This window comes from Bidens hawaiensis, unplaced genomic scaffold, assembly GCF_021521415.1.
Source record: "Bidens hawaiensis isolate Kalapana, Puna unplaced genomic scaffold, B.hawaiensis_p1.1 tig00021996_1, whole genome shotgun sequence".
Classification (NCBI taxonomy): domain Eukaryota; kingdom Viridiplantae; phylum Streptophyta; class Magnoliopsida; order Asterales; family Asteraceae; genus Bidens; species Bidens hawaiensis.
The window spans coordinates 13,916-33,051 of record NW_027493405.1 but is presented as its reverse complement, the minus strand read 5'-3'; the positions used below and the strand labels follow the sequence as shown (position 1 = coordinate 33,051).

Genomic DNA, 19,136 nt, shown 5'->3' with positions numbered 1-19,136 from the left:
ATTCGGACCTCCTGTTTGATTCTGAACGTGTGCGGCTAAAGCGGCCGCGACATGGTCATTCAGCAGAGTTTGGAGTTCAGCTGCAGTCATGCTGATGTTACCACGTCCTCGTCCAGCGTTTCTTCCAGCCATTTCCTAGAATCACAGTATAAAGATGTTAAACATGAATTTTTCTTTCATATACAACACACCATACATGTAATGAAAAGATAAGTAAGAAAGAAATAAGAGACAACATCACATCACAACCACACATTAGTCTAAATAAAAAAAATTCATGATTAAAACCATTGTATCCGCCACAAAGTATTTCCAATCAATCCTCAATTCATAGAAAAATAATAGTTAGGATGGAGACAACCCCTCCATCTAAGCATCATCATTACTAGATGTCGTCATCTGAGGACACCTCTGAGTGTGCCTCCTCCTCAGCCGGTTCTTCCTCCGGTTCTTCTTCGGGATCTTCCTCGGGATCTTCTTCGGGATCTTCCTCAGGCTCCTCTTCGGGATCTTCTTCAGGTTCTACTTCAGGCTCTGCCCCAGGCTCTGCCTCAGGGTCGGCTGCGTTCTGAGCAATCTGCATTTGTAGGATATCGCAACGCTCTAACGCTATTTCGGTTCGGGTCCTTGCTTCTTGGAGTTGCTCTTTCAAATCTATCATTTCGGCTTGCATCTTCATCATAACCATCATTTGTTGATCACTAGCCCCTTGCATATCCTTCATTGCCGCCGCCATGCGGGCAACCTCCTCCTTATTCTCGGTTTCGTCTTTTAACAATCTGGAAACGTTCTCTCTCGTGTAGCGCATGTAACCCACATCACGCTCCAAACATGAAACAACGGCTGCGAGAACTCTCTCTACAGGTTCGGTTATGGGTGGTAGGGTGTTGGGATAAGCAGGGTGGTTCGGGTGTGGCAACGGGGGAACTTGTTCACGGTAGACCATACGTCTGATCATGTTAGGGTACCAATCCCAGCTAACGTTGTTTTCGTAAAGGCTTCCGGATAGGCGGTACCTCTTCGGTGCGGGAGCTGCGAGTTCCGGGACTACGCGGGGTGGCGAGGCGGTAGGTAACTGAGGTTCCTTCCCGTGAGCATGCGTCATCGAATCGGATGATGATGAGGGTGGCGTCGACATTCCTACAGGTAAGCCGTGTATGCGCGCGCGTATGAGCGAAAGAGGTAAGAGATAAGATTACAAGACTACACAAACCTATGCAGTGCGTATTATTATAACTAATGGGTCGTCGCGGTTATAGTCTAGTATGCATGCAGTTTCTAGTTCGCTATAACCAATGGCTCTGATACCAATCTGTCACACCCTCAAAATCCACTAACGGAGTTTTACCGTCAGAGGGTGTGAACTGGCAGGATCGGAATCATTAGTTATAACCAAACCAAAGAAAACGTTTAAATGAAAAATAAGTGCGGAAGCGTAAAACCTTAATTCAAAAGTTGCGTCACGCAGGACGACTTAAAACCAAATGTAAATGTTAAAATTAAGTTTGCAGAGTAAGATGTTTAACAATTAATGCATGCTCCTAAACCGCGCGTCCGCCTCGGCTACCTGAGAATAACATACTAAAAGGGGTCAACACGAGGTTGGTGAGTTCACAAGTTATATAAGATAAATCGTTTAGCGTTTGAGTTCAGCGTTTTCGTTAAGTGTTTTGCGTAACCACGTTACGGCGTTTAAAAGTTTTGCGTAACCACGTTACGGCGTTTAAATGTTTTGCGTAACCACGTTACGGCGTTTAAATGTTTTGCGTAACCACGTTACGGCGTTTAAGTGTGTAACCACGTTACGGCGTTTAAGTGTGTAACCACGTTACAGCGTTTAAGTGTTACCAGATAATGTTATGTCAAATTATATATCGATAGGTAGCTAATCTATACAACAGGTATTACTAAGTGGTTCGAGACCGAAGCTGACTGTTTATCAAGTGCCCGTCACCAGGTCAACCCAGACCATGGTAAGTGTTAGCCAAAATTACACCCACTCAACCTCCAGTTGAGCTTAGCGTCGGGTGGGGTTTGTCAAACCCAGTAGTACTACTCAACAGTGACTCGCTATTCCAAATATTAACCGGTTCGATGCGTGGGACTTCAAGGGTTACGTGCCGCTTAGCCTCTACAAGTGATATATATAATTTATAACAAAATCTTAAATATGTGTTTATCCCAAAAATGCGTTTATCGGAGTATGTTATCTCCCCCAAGTGAAAAACGTTTGAAAACAGTTCAAAGAGCGGGGTAAGTGAACTCACTGTTTGCGAAGAATATTCCAAATTAGATCACCGAGTGATGCGCGTCGTAGAAAACTCTCTAGCGTTCTAAAATAACAAAGAGATTTTCTAAGTATCGGAACGTTTAACGAGTCTCTAGACTCGGCACATAATACCTATGCACGTATCATGTTTCGTGTTTCGTTTGTGAACCGTGTGTGATTTAAACAAGTACAATTGTGATACGATACACGAGTGAGCAATTACTTTCGTGTCATGTATTAATAACGTACTTACAAGCAATTATTCCCGTAAGGGCATTTTGGTCAACAAACAAAGACTAACTAACCATTATTCCCCATAAGGGCAATTTGGTCAATTCATGGCAATCAAACTAGCAACTATTCCCCGCAAGGGTATTTTGGTCAAAATACAACAATTATATAAAAACTATCATATTTCATGCATTCCTACACAACTCAGCAGCTAGTTTCATTGTGACAGAATTTCTACTTGAAAGATTGTACTATTTCACCGATCATATCATCTCAATTAATTCACCAAAAATCACCACTGAAACATACATGTCTTAGGTTTCCAGAACATATTTTATATTATTTTTATTCCATATAGATTTCTCATAATGATCAAAACACTACAGTAAACTCATATCAGTCAGATTCATGCACAACAGAATGTTATTTGCAATTCCCGGTAAACGAAAAATCCAATAAATGCAAGACCACTTGGGTTTGGTTCCTAACTCAGTGAGTCAACTTCCAGAAGTGGAACCAACCCAATTGGCCTCGTAGTTCATGAGATATAGAATTTACAATATAACCTAACAGCAGGTCTAACAGCTCAGCTTTGCATCACGTTTTTGTAAAATCATAAAAGTATACTTCCACTTATCCAAAAATTACGAATTTATACTTTATAGAAACTAGACTCAACCTAGTTTACTGCAGTACCCACAATCTCAATCAATTTTCACGTTTACACTTCGTTACAGTCAGTTAAACATCGTATATATATTCTGTCCAGAATCTGTTCACATCAAAACTCAACATCATAACAATCTATGAACTATCATGCATCCATATAACCCTCTAGACACCATAACTACTATCCATGCATATAAATCACACCATACATACAAGATTAGGGTTTGTGTTTTAATTCAAATCAAGAACAACAATCAATCATGTATCAATATCAATCTAGTTATCACTTTATCATCAAATCGATTCAAGAATCACATGAACAATATAACACCTAGAATCGGCCAGCTAGGGTTTGTTATTAATCCAACAAACATCAAATTCAATCAACAAGGATGTGAAGGATGATCAAATATACCTTCCTAGCACTTAGTTCTTGGATCAAAGACTTGAATTGATGGTGTATGTGGGTGTTCTTGTGGACGGCAGCCGTGGAGAAGGGAGGTGAGAGAGAGCCGATCGGAACTTGTAGGTTAGGGTTAGGATAATAATAATAGTTAGGGTTAAGTTAATAATATATTTATAGATATACAAGTTACATTCTAATCCCTCTACTTTCCAAGTGTTGTTTTTCTAGAACATTCTATCATACTTGCACAATAAGTTAACATGACCATAATATTATCACATAGCACATAATCCTAACACATAGTAATCACATAGTTCGTGTTTTGACGTTTGTCGTTTATTTATCAACTCGTTTGCGTTTCGGTGCAAATCCCGAAAGACTACTACACATGTAGTAAATGTTAAGCGTCATTTAAACCCTAGTTTAAATGTAATGAAGTATGCGTTATAGATTCAACGATCTTTAAAGTTTGAATTAACGGAGTTGAGTTAACGAGGTTAACCTGGAATTGACGATTGTCACAAACAAGTTTGTCTGCTACCTTGTTGATAATCAACTATTTGACTATGACTCTTCGTTCAACTACGAGACTGACTGAAGACGAAAGCTAACAAATCAAATACTAAGACTGGAGGGAGATAGTAGGGCCCCATTTTGTTATTTAGTCTTTCGTATTTGTTTAGTCTATTCACAATGTATTTAGTTAGCTTGTCGGTTTTTTTAATGTATGTTTGGGCCGGAGGCCATGTAATGTTGAGCCAATTGGTCTGGTTATAATACAAAGAGGCATGGCATGCCTCTCCTATAAATAGGAAGGCATGCCCATGCATTCACCAACCTTTTGAAATCTTTTCCACAACATCTCACCAACTCTCTCTTCTCTCCATATTTCTTACCATTTCGGGTAATAACAGACACAAACAAGATCCTAGATATCGGTTGCTTACTAGTGATTTCCGCTAGCTAGAAAATCGTGTTGTTTGATCCGTTCTAAGGACCTACACATACATACATACAGACATACATACATACATACATACGTACGTACGTATGTACGTACGTACATTACATACATACATTCATAGATACATGCACATACGTACATATACACACAGACATGCAAACACAAAATTAACATGTATTACACCAAAAATCACCAAAATTAACATGTATTATACCTAAAATTCCAAAAATTAACATGTATACCTAAAGTAACATGTATTACCTAAAAGTGCCAAAATTAACATGTATGTATTATACCTAAATTAATATGCATAAGAAGTAGTGACTGGAATTAAGTATCCGTGTTGACTTGTGGTTTTCGTGCAAGTAGCGGTGATGTTCGATAGTGGTGAGGTGTTTAGTAGTGTCACACCCTCAAAATCCACTAACGGAGTTTTACCGTCAGAGGGTGTGAACTAACAGGATCAGAATCATTAGTTATAATCAAACCGTAAAAACGTTTAATTGAAAATAAGTGCGGAAGCGTAAAAACCAAAAGATAAAAGTTGCGTCACGCAGGACGACTTAACACCCCATAACAACAGTTAAAAATCAGTTTGCATAAACAAAAGCGTTTCAAACAATGCATGATCCTACACCGCGCGCCCGCCTCGGCTACCTGAGAATAACATACTAAAAGTGTCAACACGGGGTTGGTGAGTTCACAAGTTTATATAAAATAAAGCGTTTAGCGTTTGCGTTCAGCGTTTTGCATTAAGCGTTTTGCGTTACCAGATAGTGTTATGTCAATTATATATCTATAGGTAGCTAGCCTATAAAACAAGTATTACTAAGTGTTCGACACCGAAGCTTACTGTTTATCATTTGCCTTGCCACCAGGTCTATCCCGACCATGGTATGTGTTTAGCCAAGATTACACCCACTCGACCTCCAGTCGAGTTTAGCGTTGGGTGGGGTTTGTCAAACCCAGTAGTACTACTCAACAATGACTCGCTATTATCCAATATTAAACGGTTCGATGTGAATGAAGGACTTTAGTTATTGTGTTTGCCACTTAGTCTTTACAAGTGATATATAATCTATATTAACAAAATCTTAAATGCGTTTTTGGAGTATGTTATCTCCCCCAAGTGAAAAGCGTTTGAAAACAGTTTAAAAGGGGTAAGTGAACTCACTGTTTGCGAAGTATTCCCAAAATAATTCACCAAGATGCGCGTCACAGAAAAACTCTCTCTAGCGTTCTAAAACAACAAGGAGATTTTCTAAGTGTCGGAACTATTATCGAGTCTCTAGACTCGGCACATAATACCTATGCACACAACATGTTTCGTGTTTCGTTTTTGAATCGTGTGTGACTTTAACAAGTGTATTTGTGATACGTTACATGTGTGAGCAATTATTTACGTGTCATGTATTCATAATGTACATCACTAGCAATTACTCCCCGTAAGGGCAATTTGGTCACACATAACAATTAACTAGCAATTATTCCCCGCAAGGGCAATTTGGTCAAAACGCGACAACTATTTAGCAAGTATTCCCCACAGGGGCAATTTGGTCAAATCATAACAATTAACTAGCAATTATCATGTTTCATGCATTTTCACAAAATTCAGCAGCTAGTTTCACCGAGACAGAAATTCTACTTGAAAGATTGTACTATTCCACCAATCATAGCATCTCAATTAATTTACCAAAAATCATGACAAAAGCATACATGTGTTAGGTTTCCAGAACATATTTTATTTTATGTTTATTCCACATAGATTTCTCATAATGATCAAATCATTACAGCAAGCTCATAACAGTCAAATTCATGCGCAACAGAATGTTATTTGAAATTCCCGTTAAACGAAAAATCCAATAATTGCAAGACCACTTGGGTTAGGTTCCTAACTCAACAAGTCAACTTTCAGAAGTGGAACCAACCCAATTGGTCTCGTAGTTCATGAGATATAACATTTACAAAACAACCTAACAGAAGGTCTAACAACTCAGCTTTGCACAACGTTTTTGTAAAATCATAAAGGTTAACTTTTACACGTCCAAAAATTGCAAATTTACATTCTTTAGAAACTAGACTCAACCTAGTTTACTGTAGTATCAATTATCTCAAACCAATTTTCACATTTACACCCCGTTACAGTCAATTGAACATCAACAACACAATCTGTCCAGAAACTGTTTGCATCCAAACTCAACATATTAACTATCTATGGACCACAAATCATTCATATAACATTCTAGACACTATAACCACTATCCATGCATATCAATTACACCATACACACATGGTTAGGGTTTTATTTGATCTCAAACTCAAAGACACAACAATTAACATGCAATAGCACCAATACTAGCTATCAATTCAACAATCAATACATCTTTCAATCAAAACAAGACACATGAACACCATCACATATAAAAATCAGACCTAGGGTTTATAATTAACCCATTAAAATCGAAATTAAGCAAGAAGAATGCATTGGATAGTTGTTTATACCTTCCTAGCACCTTAATCTTCGATCAAACTTGAAAGATCTTGTGTATATGTGTGTGTGTGAGGCTGCCGATCGCGAGAGAGGGGAGGGGGAGGGCTGCCGTCGGGTAGAGTGAAAGGGAGAAGAGAGAGTTAGGGTTTATTGTTATTAATAATAATAACATGTTACACTTTAGTCCCTCAACTTCCAAATGTTACTTTTCTAGCTTAATTAACTAGTTCTAGCACATTGAGTTAACGTTTATAACAATGTTATCACATAACACATAAGTCTAACACATAATTATCACATAATTATTGTTTTGACGTTTTTCGTTTATTCACCAATCGTTTGCGTCAACTCGTTTGCGTTTCGGTGCAATTCCCGAAAGACTACACATGTAGTAAGTGTTAAGCGTCATTTAAACCCTAGTTTAAATGTAATGAGGTGTGCGTTATAGATTCAGTGATCTTTAAGTTTGAATTGACGGAGTTGAGTTAACGGAGTTAACCTGAAATTGACGATTGTCACATTCTTAGTCATAAAGAAACATTATTTTAACTATAATCTTTGTATATGAAAAGCTATGTTATACTTACATTTGATCAAGATTTAGGCTATACCCACGACTAGGGTCCAAGCCATATAATAAAATTACTTAAGCAGAACTCCTACCTTATCAAGAGTGCTTGGAGTCTAATGCCTAAGGTTGATTTGGCAACACTTCTGCTCTACGTTGCGTACTGGGGATTAAACTGTTTAAACTTCGGGACTTCAGAACTCGGGCACGTTTCTTGATTTAAAGTGTGTGTTTAAAAGTGTGATTGGGATTGTGAAGTTGCAAATGCCTGGCTCCCCTTTTTATAGGCAAATTATGAGATTCCTCACGAATCACGACAGGCTGAACATCGGGCCATTGTGTAGCACGACGCCTCTGTATATTAGAGAGTTACAACGTGTTGCCACGCGGCCTGTATCATTATGCTACGTGTTGACATATGGTTCGACACGTGTCTCTGATTGCTTGTCGCGGACGTCGCTTATTGCGATGGTTCAATGGATAGGGTCACCGCGTTGTGCGACACTGCGCATTTCTCAGTTTACTTCCAAGTGTTTCCCGTAGCGTAACGCGATGGGTTCAGAAATCAAATTTTTATATGTTTATCCATCATCTTTCGTGGATTGACAAAATTGGCCCAAAAGTTTCGGGATGTTACATGAAGTAAAGTTGATCTATGACCACCATATTAAGCATATTAGAAAAACCCATTGCCAAGTCCCGGATCGTTAATCAAACACACAAACTAAACGACTAACTCTTGTTTATATTAATCAGAAAATATAACTCTAAAAACTTATTACAACTCTCAAACCCTAACTCGGTTTGACTCTTGATGAACCCTAACTCGGTTACATCTTGTTCACCCTGTCTAATGTCTAACCATAACTCGGTTTATATAGACTAACCTAACTTGTTAGCCAAGACATTACCAAATATAATAAAACCTAATTCTTGGGTTGGGCCTTACACTTGGGCCAAACAACAATTGACCCAACAATCACCCCCACAATTGTTGTACCCGAGTCACCCGACTCACCTCCTAATTTCCTACTCGAAATTTGCGGGTCTTCAACTTCACGTTTGTCAACATTCTCTTGATTCTCCCGAGGCTTTTCATGATCTCTTGCAATGTTCTTTCGGCTCCACTTGGCTAGAATACACACTTGCTTCGTTTGATCATTACACGCCTTCCTTGGGTTTGAATCTCTTTCTTGACCGCGCTTTTAACTTCCAAAACACTCTTCTTTGGACTTTGAATTTTGGAACTTGGATCTTTGATTGGAATCTGACTCGTAACCGGCTCGTCTTCTTTCAGTCCAATACTTTGAAGATCCCTACCTGCAAAATTCTTCATTCCACTGATAGCTAGTTTACAGGTACTTGTTATCTTGAGACTAATCTTGTATAATCGATTCTTGGTCCTTGTCACCTTCATCAAAAGCTTACCTATATCATCTTTAATTGTTAGCAAATCATGTTTCATGTGAATCTCGCATCCACCTTTTGTTGCTTGACCAAGACTTATGATATTGCACTGTAGGCTCGGGATGTAGTAGACATCGTTTAACAAATGTGCTCCCCCGTTTTTCCTTCAATTAAGACCGACCCTTTTCCCCGAATATCAATACAAGATTCATCTCCATACTTCACCGTTCCCGTGACTTTTTCATTCAACTCATAAAAATACTCTTTATTACCCGTCATGTGATTCGATGCTCCGTTTTCGAGATACCAAACAACTTTCTCCATCGGTTCAGTTTCAAAACGCTTTGGAATCACACCATCTTCATTCAGAAAAACCGATTTCTAATCACCTTTAATCATAAATAAACTTGGATCAAAATCATCAATTTTGTTCAAATTAGATTCTTCATTTTTCTTCATACGTTCCGGACACGTAGACGCAAAGTGACCAAACTCATCACAATGGTAACACTGAACCTGTGACATATCTTTCCTTCTCCATTGACGATCCTTCGTTCTTCTTTGACCCGTATACCTTGACCCACGATGTTGACCATCTCGGTTCTCACAACCATCTTGATCGCCATCCTCTCGGTCTTGACCTCCGGTTTCCTGGCCTCTTCCACGCCCCTGTGAACTCGGCCAACCCTTACCTCGGCTACCGGACTGATCATACGACTTCCCTTTGTGAATACTTTCCAACCGATTGAAAAGTAACTGACGTTGTGAATTTGAAGCGCGTTCTCTGCCCCGTAGACGTTCCTCAAACGCCTTAAGTCTTCCAACAGCATCTTCAAACATCAAACTATCAAGATTAACACTTTGCTCGATTGAGGCTACAAGTTGAAAGTACTTATCTGGAACCGCATCCAGTAACTTCTTCACCAAGACATCTTGCTCGAACACATGACCTAGACTTGTTGCCTTTGAAACCATACCTGTTAATTTTCCTGCAAACTCCTCAACAGTCTCGTTTTCCGCCATCTTGAGTTTCTCAAATTCACTTTTCAACGTTAGTAGTCGAGCCTTTTGAACTCGCTCGGTCCCAATATACCGTGCTTTCAAAGCCGTCCATATATCCCGGGCATTCTTGTATTGAGAAATTTGAAGAAGAATATCACCTTCTATTACTTGAAACAAAAACGCACTTGCCGTTTTATTCTTCTTCGCATTAATAACCGCACCCTCATTCGGTTGAACAACTTCCCATAACTCTTGATCATCTAAGATCGCTTCCACCACAATCGCCCATGTGATGTAATTAGTTCCATTCAGCTTTGGAACCTGCAACGATATCCCCCCACTCGCTTTGGGTTGGATTATCGGATCTTCTTTGTCACCTGCCATTGACGGTGTCGAACACCCTTGCTCCACTTTGTTGGAACAAATACAAACAACTCAGTCCTGAACAAATTTTTAGAACCAAACCGCTTGCTCGTAAAATAAATCAAACCTTGGTTAAAACCTTACTAGTTTAACCCGTGTAAAAAATAACTCCTTGAGTTGAGCCCACTTATTCAACCCGATTAAATTCTTCTCAATAATAAGCCCAAACTTGGTAACCAATGAAATAAAAAAGACTAATAAATAAACCAACATGTGTTAAGTTTTCTTTACCTCCTCGTTAGAACCAAAACAAGCTTCTGTTGACTTTGGATAGAACCAAAAAACAATTTAAAGAAACCCCTTCAATTCCGATTCAAAGCCGGCGGCTATTTTCAACGTCTTTTTTTTAATCCAACAATTGTTAATGTTAATTTTGAACACCAACTTTTCGCAAGTTGCTGAGAATTCCGATCAACCCCGTACTCGACCGGCTCTTATTTCCTTCGCTCCTTCGATCAAATAATTTTACAGTTTTGATCCAACTTGATCAAACCTCCCACGTCGATAACAACTTTAATCAATAAACTCCAAGAGCGTAACCTGGCTTTGATACCAATTCAAGTCCCGTATCGATAATCAAACACACAAACTAAACGACTAACTCTCGTTTATATTAATCAGAAAATATAAATCTAAAAACTTATTACAACTCTCAAACCCTAACTCGGTTTAACTCTTGATGAACCCTAACTCGGTTACATCTTGTTCACCCTGTCTAATGTCTAACCATAACTCGGTTTATATAGACTAACCTAACTTGTTAGTCAAGACATTACCAAATATAATAAAACCTAATTCTTGGGTTGGGCCTTACACTTAGGTCAAACAACAATTGACCCAACACATTGTACTAAATACCCTGTTGGCGCTGTGTAATATGGCCTCAGCGTAACATGACACACCAACTCCAAACCAGAAATTATTAAGGTATTTGGTTGTTTCTTTACCAAAACCTTTCATAGCAACCATGAAAACCAAATACCTCCATGTACTACCCACTTCAATAGGTTGAATCTAGTTGTCAGGCTTTAAAGCGTGGATTGAGTTTTTAATTGTTAGCATTTCTTTATCTCATGCTTAACTTAATTGCATACTTTTAAGTTCTTTTCCTTCACAGTCTACAATATATAAAAAAACAAATAAACATAGAATGTCACTTGCCACTTGACTAAGCGAGCAACCCATTTTAAGTTCACCTTGTTGATATAAACAATACTACTACAATTCGTCAACTATAAGTCAAAAATCCACCAATAAAAGTCAAAATCCACGGTAGTGACCTTTAAACTAGCAATCATACAAACCTTAAAGCCAAAATAGTCCACATTTATCAATAAAATAACCCAAGTTGTTTTCATAATGTTAGCATGTAAAAGCTATCAGTTTAATGTTCTCATGACTACATCAGCTTTGAACATGTAGCTTGTTGTTTTTTTATTTTTAGAGGTTTAAGTGTTATTAATCACCATTTGGTAAAACATATTTTTTCACCAGGGATAGCAATTGGAGCAGGCATGCAGACAGTTGTTGCAATCATTAACCTCGTTAGCTTTTACTTGATCGGCATTCCATTGGGAGTTATGCTCGGATATTTAACATCTCTTCAAGTTAAGGTACATATATGACAAGTTAACATTTGGAAACCATTTTAATTTAAGTGAAAGATTATCTATGGACCATGACACATTTGATTTACTTGATAGGGTATATGGATTGGAATGATAGTCGGTGTTCTAGCTCAAAGTCTCACGCTCATATATATGATGTGGAGAACAAATTGGGATGATGAGGTAAATTCTCAATAAATTCTATTTCTGAACTAATTTAGATTTCCTTTTATGATTTTCTGATATTTGTATACAAACTGGCATTCTGGCTTTGCCAACCACAGGTTAACAAGGCTTCAGAACGTCTCTTGCGATTTTACGTGAAGTCAAATGAAAATTCTGAGCAATATTCAATTTGTCCTAACTAGGAAAGACGATCAAGAATTTGTTTCGTAGAATGATTCTTCATGTGTTATCAATTGCACAAGTCCTAAATTAAAAGAATAAGGATTTGTTTCAGTCTGTTGTGTGTTTGACACTGAGAATAACATACTAAAAGTGTCAACACGGGGTTGGTGAGTTCACAAGTTTATATAAAATAAAGCGTTTAGCGTTTGCGTTCAGCGTTTTGCGTTAAGCGTTTTGCGTTAAGCGTTTTGCGTTCAGCGTTTTGCGTTAAGCGTTTTGCGTTACCAGATAGTGTTAAATCAATTATATATCTATAGGTAGCTAGCCTATAAAACAAGTATTACTAAGTGTTCGACACCGAAGCTGACTGTTTATCATTTGCCTTGCCACCAGGTCTATCCCGACCATGGTATGTGTTTAGCCAAGATTACACCCACTCGACCTCCAGTCGAGTTTAGCGTTGGGTGGGGTTTGTCAAACCCAGTAGTACTACTCAACAATGACTCGCTATTATCCAATATTAAACGGTTCGATGTGAATGAAGGACTTTAGTTATTGCGTTTGCCACTTAGTCTTTACAAGTGATATATAATCTATATTAACAAAATCTTAAATGCGTTTTCGGAGTATGTTATCTCCCCAAGTGAAAAGCGTTTGAAAACAGTTTAAAAGGGGTAAGTGAACTCACTGTTTGCGAAGAATTTCCCAAAATAATTCACCAAAGGATGTGCGTCACCGACAAAAACTCTCTGTAGCGTTCTAAAACAACAAAGAGATTTTCTAAGTGTCGGAACTATTATCGAGTCTCTAGACTCGGCACATAATACCTATGCACACAACATGTTTCGTGTTTCGTTTGTGAATCGTGTGTGACTTTAACAAGTGTATTTGTGATACGTTACATGTGTGAGCAATTATTTACGTGTCATGTATTCATAATGTACATCACTAGCAATTACTTCACGTAAGGGCAATTTGGTCAACACATAACAATTAACTAGCAATTATTCCCCACGAGGGCAATTTGGTCAAAATACGACAATTAGTTAGCAATTATCCCCTGCAAGGGCAATTTGGTCAAAACACGATAATAAATTAGCAATCACCATGTTTCATGCAACTTTCACAAAATTCAGCAACTAGTTTCTTAACGACAGAATTCTACTTGAAAAACTAGTCTATCCCACCGATCATAGCATCACAATTAATTTACCAAAAATCATCACAAAAGCATGTATGTGTTAGGTTTCCAGAACATATTTTGTTGTATTTTTATTCCATACATATTTCTCACAAAGATCAATTTACCACAGAAAACTCATAACAGTCAAATTTATGCGCAACAGAATGTTATTTGAAATTCCCGTTAAACGAAAAATCCAATAAATGCAAGACCACTTGGGTTAGGTTCCTAACTCAACAAGTCAACTTTCAGAAGTGGAACCAACCCAATTGGTCTCGTAGTTCATGAGATATAACATTTACAAAACAACCTAACAGCAGGTCTAACAACTCAGCTTTGCACAACATTTTTGTAAAATCACAAAGGTTAACTTTTACACGTCCAAAAATTGCAAATTTACATTCTTTAGAAACTAGACTCAACCTAGTTTACTGTAGTATCAATTATCTCAATCAATTTTCACATTTACACCCCGTTACAGTCAATTGAACATCAACAACACAATCTGTCCAGAAACTGTTTGCATCCAAACTCAACATATTAACTATCTATGGACCATAATCCGTTCATATAACACTCTAGACACCATAACCACTATCCATGCATATCAATTACACCATACATACATGGTCAGGTTTTTTTTGATCTCAAAATCAAAGACACAACAATTAACATGTAATAATATCCATTCTAGTTATCAAATCATCATCAATACATCATCAAATCAAACAAGACATATGAACACAACTTATATACAAAAATCGGCCCTAGGGTTTTTAATTAACCCATTAAAAATCGAAATTAAGTATAAAGGATGCAAGGGATAATCGTTTATACCTTCCTAGCACCTTAATCTTCAATCAAAAGCTTGAAAATTTGCTTGTATGTGTGTGTGTGATTGGCGGCAGCCGTGAGCAAGGGGGGGGGGGGGTCCGATCGGGGTAGAGGGAGAGGAGAGAAAGAGAGGCTAGGGTTTATAATATTATTAATAATAATCATGTTACATCTAGGTCCCTTCACTTCAAATTATTAGTTTACTAGCCCAAAGTAATTAGTTTGCATCTTGAGTTAACTTCTTAAACAATGTAATCACATAACACATAAGCCTAACACATAAATATTGTTTTAATGTTTCTCGTTTATTCACCAATCATTTGCGTCAACTCGTTTGCGTTTCGGTGCAATTCCCGAAAGACTACACATGTAGTAAGTGTCAAGCGTCATTTAAACCCTAGTTTAAATGTAATGAGGTGTGCGTTATAGATTCAATGATCTTTAAGTTTGAATTAACGGAGTTGAGTTAACGGAGTTAACCTAAATTGACTAATGTCACAAGTAGCAATGGTGGTTGAAGTAGCGAGGTGCGGTGATAGCCAGTTGCGAGGTGTACCATGGTGATGATTTGGGGAGGTGGAATGGTGACTCAGAGGGTTCAGTGATGATCGTTTGTAGGTTGTTGCGATGGTGTGGTGATCGTTGGTTGGAAGTGGTCGTCGGAATGTGGAGTTTTTCAGGTTGTAGGTGGATGATGATGTGTAGGGGTAGAGCTAGGGTTGAAATTGTGAGAATTTTAAGAGGAGAAATAGATAATTGGGAGGGAGAAAGAGTGACCAATGGAGGAAGATACGCCGCCCAAACTTTTTAGGTCATTAGCGGCATCATTTCAAGATCGCCGCTAATGAGGTCGCCACTAATCGTCAAGTTTCTTGTAGTGTTTCGAGGTTTCGGAATCGGTACGTACGTTACCAATATTTTACTGACTTGTTGCCTTCGGTATCGGTACCGTCGTAGTAAGAATTTACAATACGGGTACCAGTATCCATTTTTGGTATCGATTTTCGGTGGTGGTACTTTCACTGATACCCAGCTCATCCCTAGAGGAAACCCACCACTATTGGCACCATTGAGTCATGTTTCGAACCTGAGACCATAAAGATTCTAAGTCTAAGTACTATCACCCTCATGTCATCAATAGAACAGAAGGCCAATTACGGTTAGATTATAAATATAAGGTTTGGATAAAGTCCTTGGATAGATGATCAACAGAGAATTGTACACCATTTTTTTTCCTTTTTTTTGAGTAAGTTGATCTTTGAAATAATTAAGTGTCCATCGATTCTCCTCGCATGTGCCTTAAAAATACCATTGATTGAACTTGATTGGTGGTCAAAGTTTATGAAAAGGTCATATATTGAAAATGCAATGACAGTAGATCTTTGGAAGCTTTTGGTCCTGCAACATTAAAAGAAAATGACAGCAACTAAAGTTACATTTTATTCCAAAGTAATTTACCATTCAAGATTTAGATTCAAATATCACCAGAAAAAGACAATATTAAGTCGTATAAACAAATGTGTTTTAACGTATATACATATACATTTATTGAGGGATTTTGTAGGAGTTCGATGTCTCATTAACCTGTGCTCGGATCTATGAGTTAACAGTATGTTTTTAATTTCTTTTTTACTTGTTTTCGTAACGATTTAGTCGCTGCCAACTTTACCCCATAGTTTTTTTTTAATTTAAAACGTTGATATGTAATTTTATTAAAATTAAAAATCTAGCAAGAAGTTAGAGAGAACGTACAATTAAGTCACCATCACACGTGAAATTGAAGTCACACCACTTTAACCACTCATAAGGATCCTGGCATCGTGTTATCCTCGCATGTATTATTTATTAATACGGGATGATTGTTGAAAACCATCTTGTTTCGAGTTCACCAAATGCAATAGCATACCGTCACGAGGATTGCATATATAGTATGTTCACGCACCTTGGCTAGGTAGATGGTGGGGAATGGTCGAAGAGGGAGCAGTGTTGAATTGGTAATTTGCACCTCATAGAGTCATAGTTGATGAGGTGATTAACATGCATTTGGTCTACACATGACACGTTTCCACATGTGTGTAAGATGATACATCCAGGGTTGACTAAGGTGATAATTATGTAAAAAGATTGATAGGTGTCACAACTATATCAATCACAATTATTTAGCGTTGTTTTTGGTTTTAAATTTTTAAGCCATTTTTGTTTGCATTATAATTTTTTGAAGCAAGGAATGCACGGTCAAACTATTGAGTACTAGTCAGTATTTCTCGTATTATGGGTATTGTTTTACATTATTTAGTTTTATTATTTATATATTTTTTGGATTTGTAATTTTATTTATTATAATAAAGTTAATAATATACTTAGGGTTTTTTGATGAAAAAAGTTTTATAAATAAATGAGATGTTATAATCTGGTTTAAAAGCTCTGGGTTTGATGAGATCATGACCCGCTATTTTTTTACTATAAAATTGTTTTCTAATTATAAATAATATTTTTTTATTTGGATATTAATTTTTAATATATCTCTGTTTTATAGGATTTTTAAATCAAATATTATTAACTTAATGGGATTTATAACATATTTAAGGGCAATCTGGGTTTGGTGAGACTCATACCAGTGAATTCGGGTGAAATACATGAGAAGACTCTATTTACAAATAAAACAATCTGATGGCTTGAGAGAATCTAGGGAAGTTTCGTTTTTATATATTTAAGATTACTTACGAATAGGGTTGTTTATGAGAATTGAAAAAAAAAAGAATTGGGCTGAATGCGGGAACAATTTGGACCTTTAGTTAAAAGAGTTTTTTTTATTGGGCTTGAACAATTAAAATTTTAAATTGTATTATGTGTTTTAATTTGAGGTGTGAATTTTTATATATAAAAATGGAGTTAAATGAATTGAGTTTAAATATTAAAAATACATATTTTTTGAAAAAAAAAGCATATAAAAAAAAGAAAATTGGGCCTACGTACCGGGATGATCGGGCCAGGGACATTCGCCCTCTCCACCTCCTCAATTGGCCTTGCCTACGTACGCATGTATTGAGGAATCACCTAGGGAAGTTTCTAAGGGAATTCTCCGGTGATCAACAAGTTTTCTTTGGGTCAAGAGGCATAACCAATGGATTACATTCCCGTGATTATCAGTTGGTAATTTTGTTCTAGTTAAAAACCTTTTATTAAGGTGATAAAGTAATAACAAGGAAACAACTTGATTGTAGATCATAAAAGTTTTCTTAAACTTACGGACTATATTTCCTTTTTTTGGCTATCTAGTATCCCTTTGGTTATGCCAAATAAATATCTTCATCAAAATGGAGCAATATTATCTTGTTAAAGTGGATACTAAAAACTTGGTTACCGTTATGTGAATTCCCTTATTAAAATAATATGCTCGTTTAGGTTTACGAGTCGAGTTCAATATACTATGAAGCTCCAACTCGTTCATTATACTATGAACAAATTTTTAAACTTGAGTTCGCTTAAATGCAATTCAGTTTAAGTTTTTAATGAGTTGATCCGAAGTAACGTATAAACAGATTGATTCGTTCATAACATTTTTCCTTTGGTTAATAAAGGTTTCTCAACTAGCTGTTGTCTCTGAGGATTTAAATACCTCGGCCGAGCCGAAATAATGATACCTAGACTAGCGATGGTGGTCGGCTAGGCCAGTTGTTTCAGTGCTCAGCGTCTGTTCACAAAGAAGGAAGGAACGAAGGTGGAATTAAATCGGCCGCTGTTTCTTTTCTTTTATTTGGTTTTTATTTTTTTACTTTCAGCCAACATCTTGAACATGATTATACAGATTATGGATAAAAAAAAGTTTGGGACTCAATAAATGTAAGATGATCAAGATCCAATCATATATAAAAAAATTTTGGCCTCCAAAAATTATTGGTCTTGACCGATGTTTCGTTCGCACACCTCGTGATGGCCATGTTCTCAACCACTGTATTATTAACCTTGAAAACTAATTTGGCGGGGATTACCTATTTAATGCGGTTTATGAAGCACTAGAATTATTAAATTCTTGTATCCTAATTATAAATTTATAGCGGTTTAAGAACCTCTTTAAATGAAATTCTTAATTTTAACAACGCATAATATGCCATTCTCACTTTGATAGAGTGGTAAGGTGATTAAGGTGTGAAATAAAAGGTAGTGAGTTCAAACCCTATAGAGTGCAAAAATTTAGTCGTTCAAAAAAGAAAAACAACACATATATAACGTTCTCTAAACAGTGGTATTTAATTTATAACAATCGTTTTGAAAGAGTAGGTTTTTAGGCCCAAATGTATATTTTAACGCACGTGACGTCAAAGCTGAGTTGACAAGACATATCACTTCCTTCGTAGGTTAAGATGTGTTAAATGCATAGTAAGTTTAAATTAATGAACTTTAAATACTCTATATGAAGTTAATGAGCGTAAATGTATAACCCATGATCTTATACCAATACTTTAGAGAAATAAAGACACAAGACTTAGAAAAAATAGAATTAAATAATGCGTGAAAGTTGTTATTAATAAAATGTTTAGTTATTGAATGTTATAATGTCATTATTATTATTAAACTGTGATGACTTCTTTTACTAATTATATAACTTTTAGCGTAGCTAACATATTGTTTGTATTTATATTAATAATTATATGTTTTTTTCTTATAATCTTTTTAGGGTATATATCAAAATCGAAGATTCATTGGAGATCTTCACTATTACGTTTTTCTGGT

The 19,136-nt window shown here is 36.8% G+C and overlaps 1 protein-coding gene across 1 annotated transcript; it reads right to left on the bottom strand.

Moving 5' to 3' along the window:
• Positions 1-9,143: 9,143 nt before the first annotated feature.
• Positions 9,144-10,028, bottom strand: LOC143564368 (uncharacterized). Its single transcript, XM_077051668.1, has 2 exons — positions 9,467-10,028; positions 9,144-9,364 (listed from the first exon to the last, which is right to left on the bottom strand). Exons 1-2 carry the CDS (start codon positions 10,026-10,028, stop codon positions 9,144-9,146), a joined length of 783 nt encoding a protein of 260 aa, XP_076907783.1.
• Positions 10,029-19,136: the final 9,108 nt, after the last annotated feature.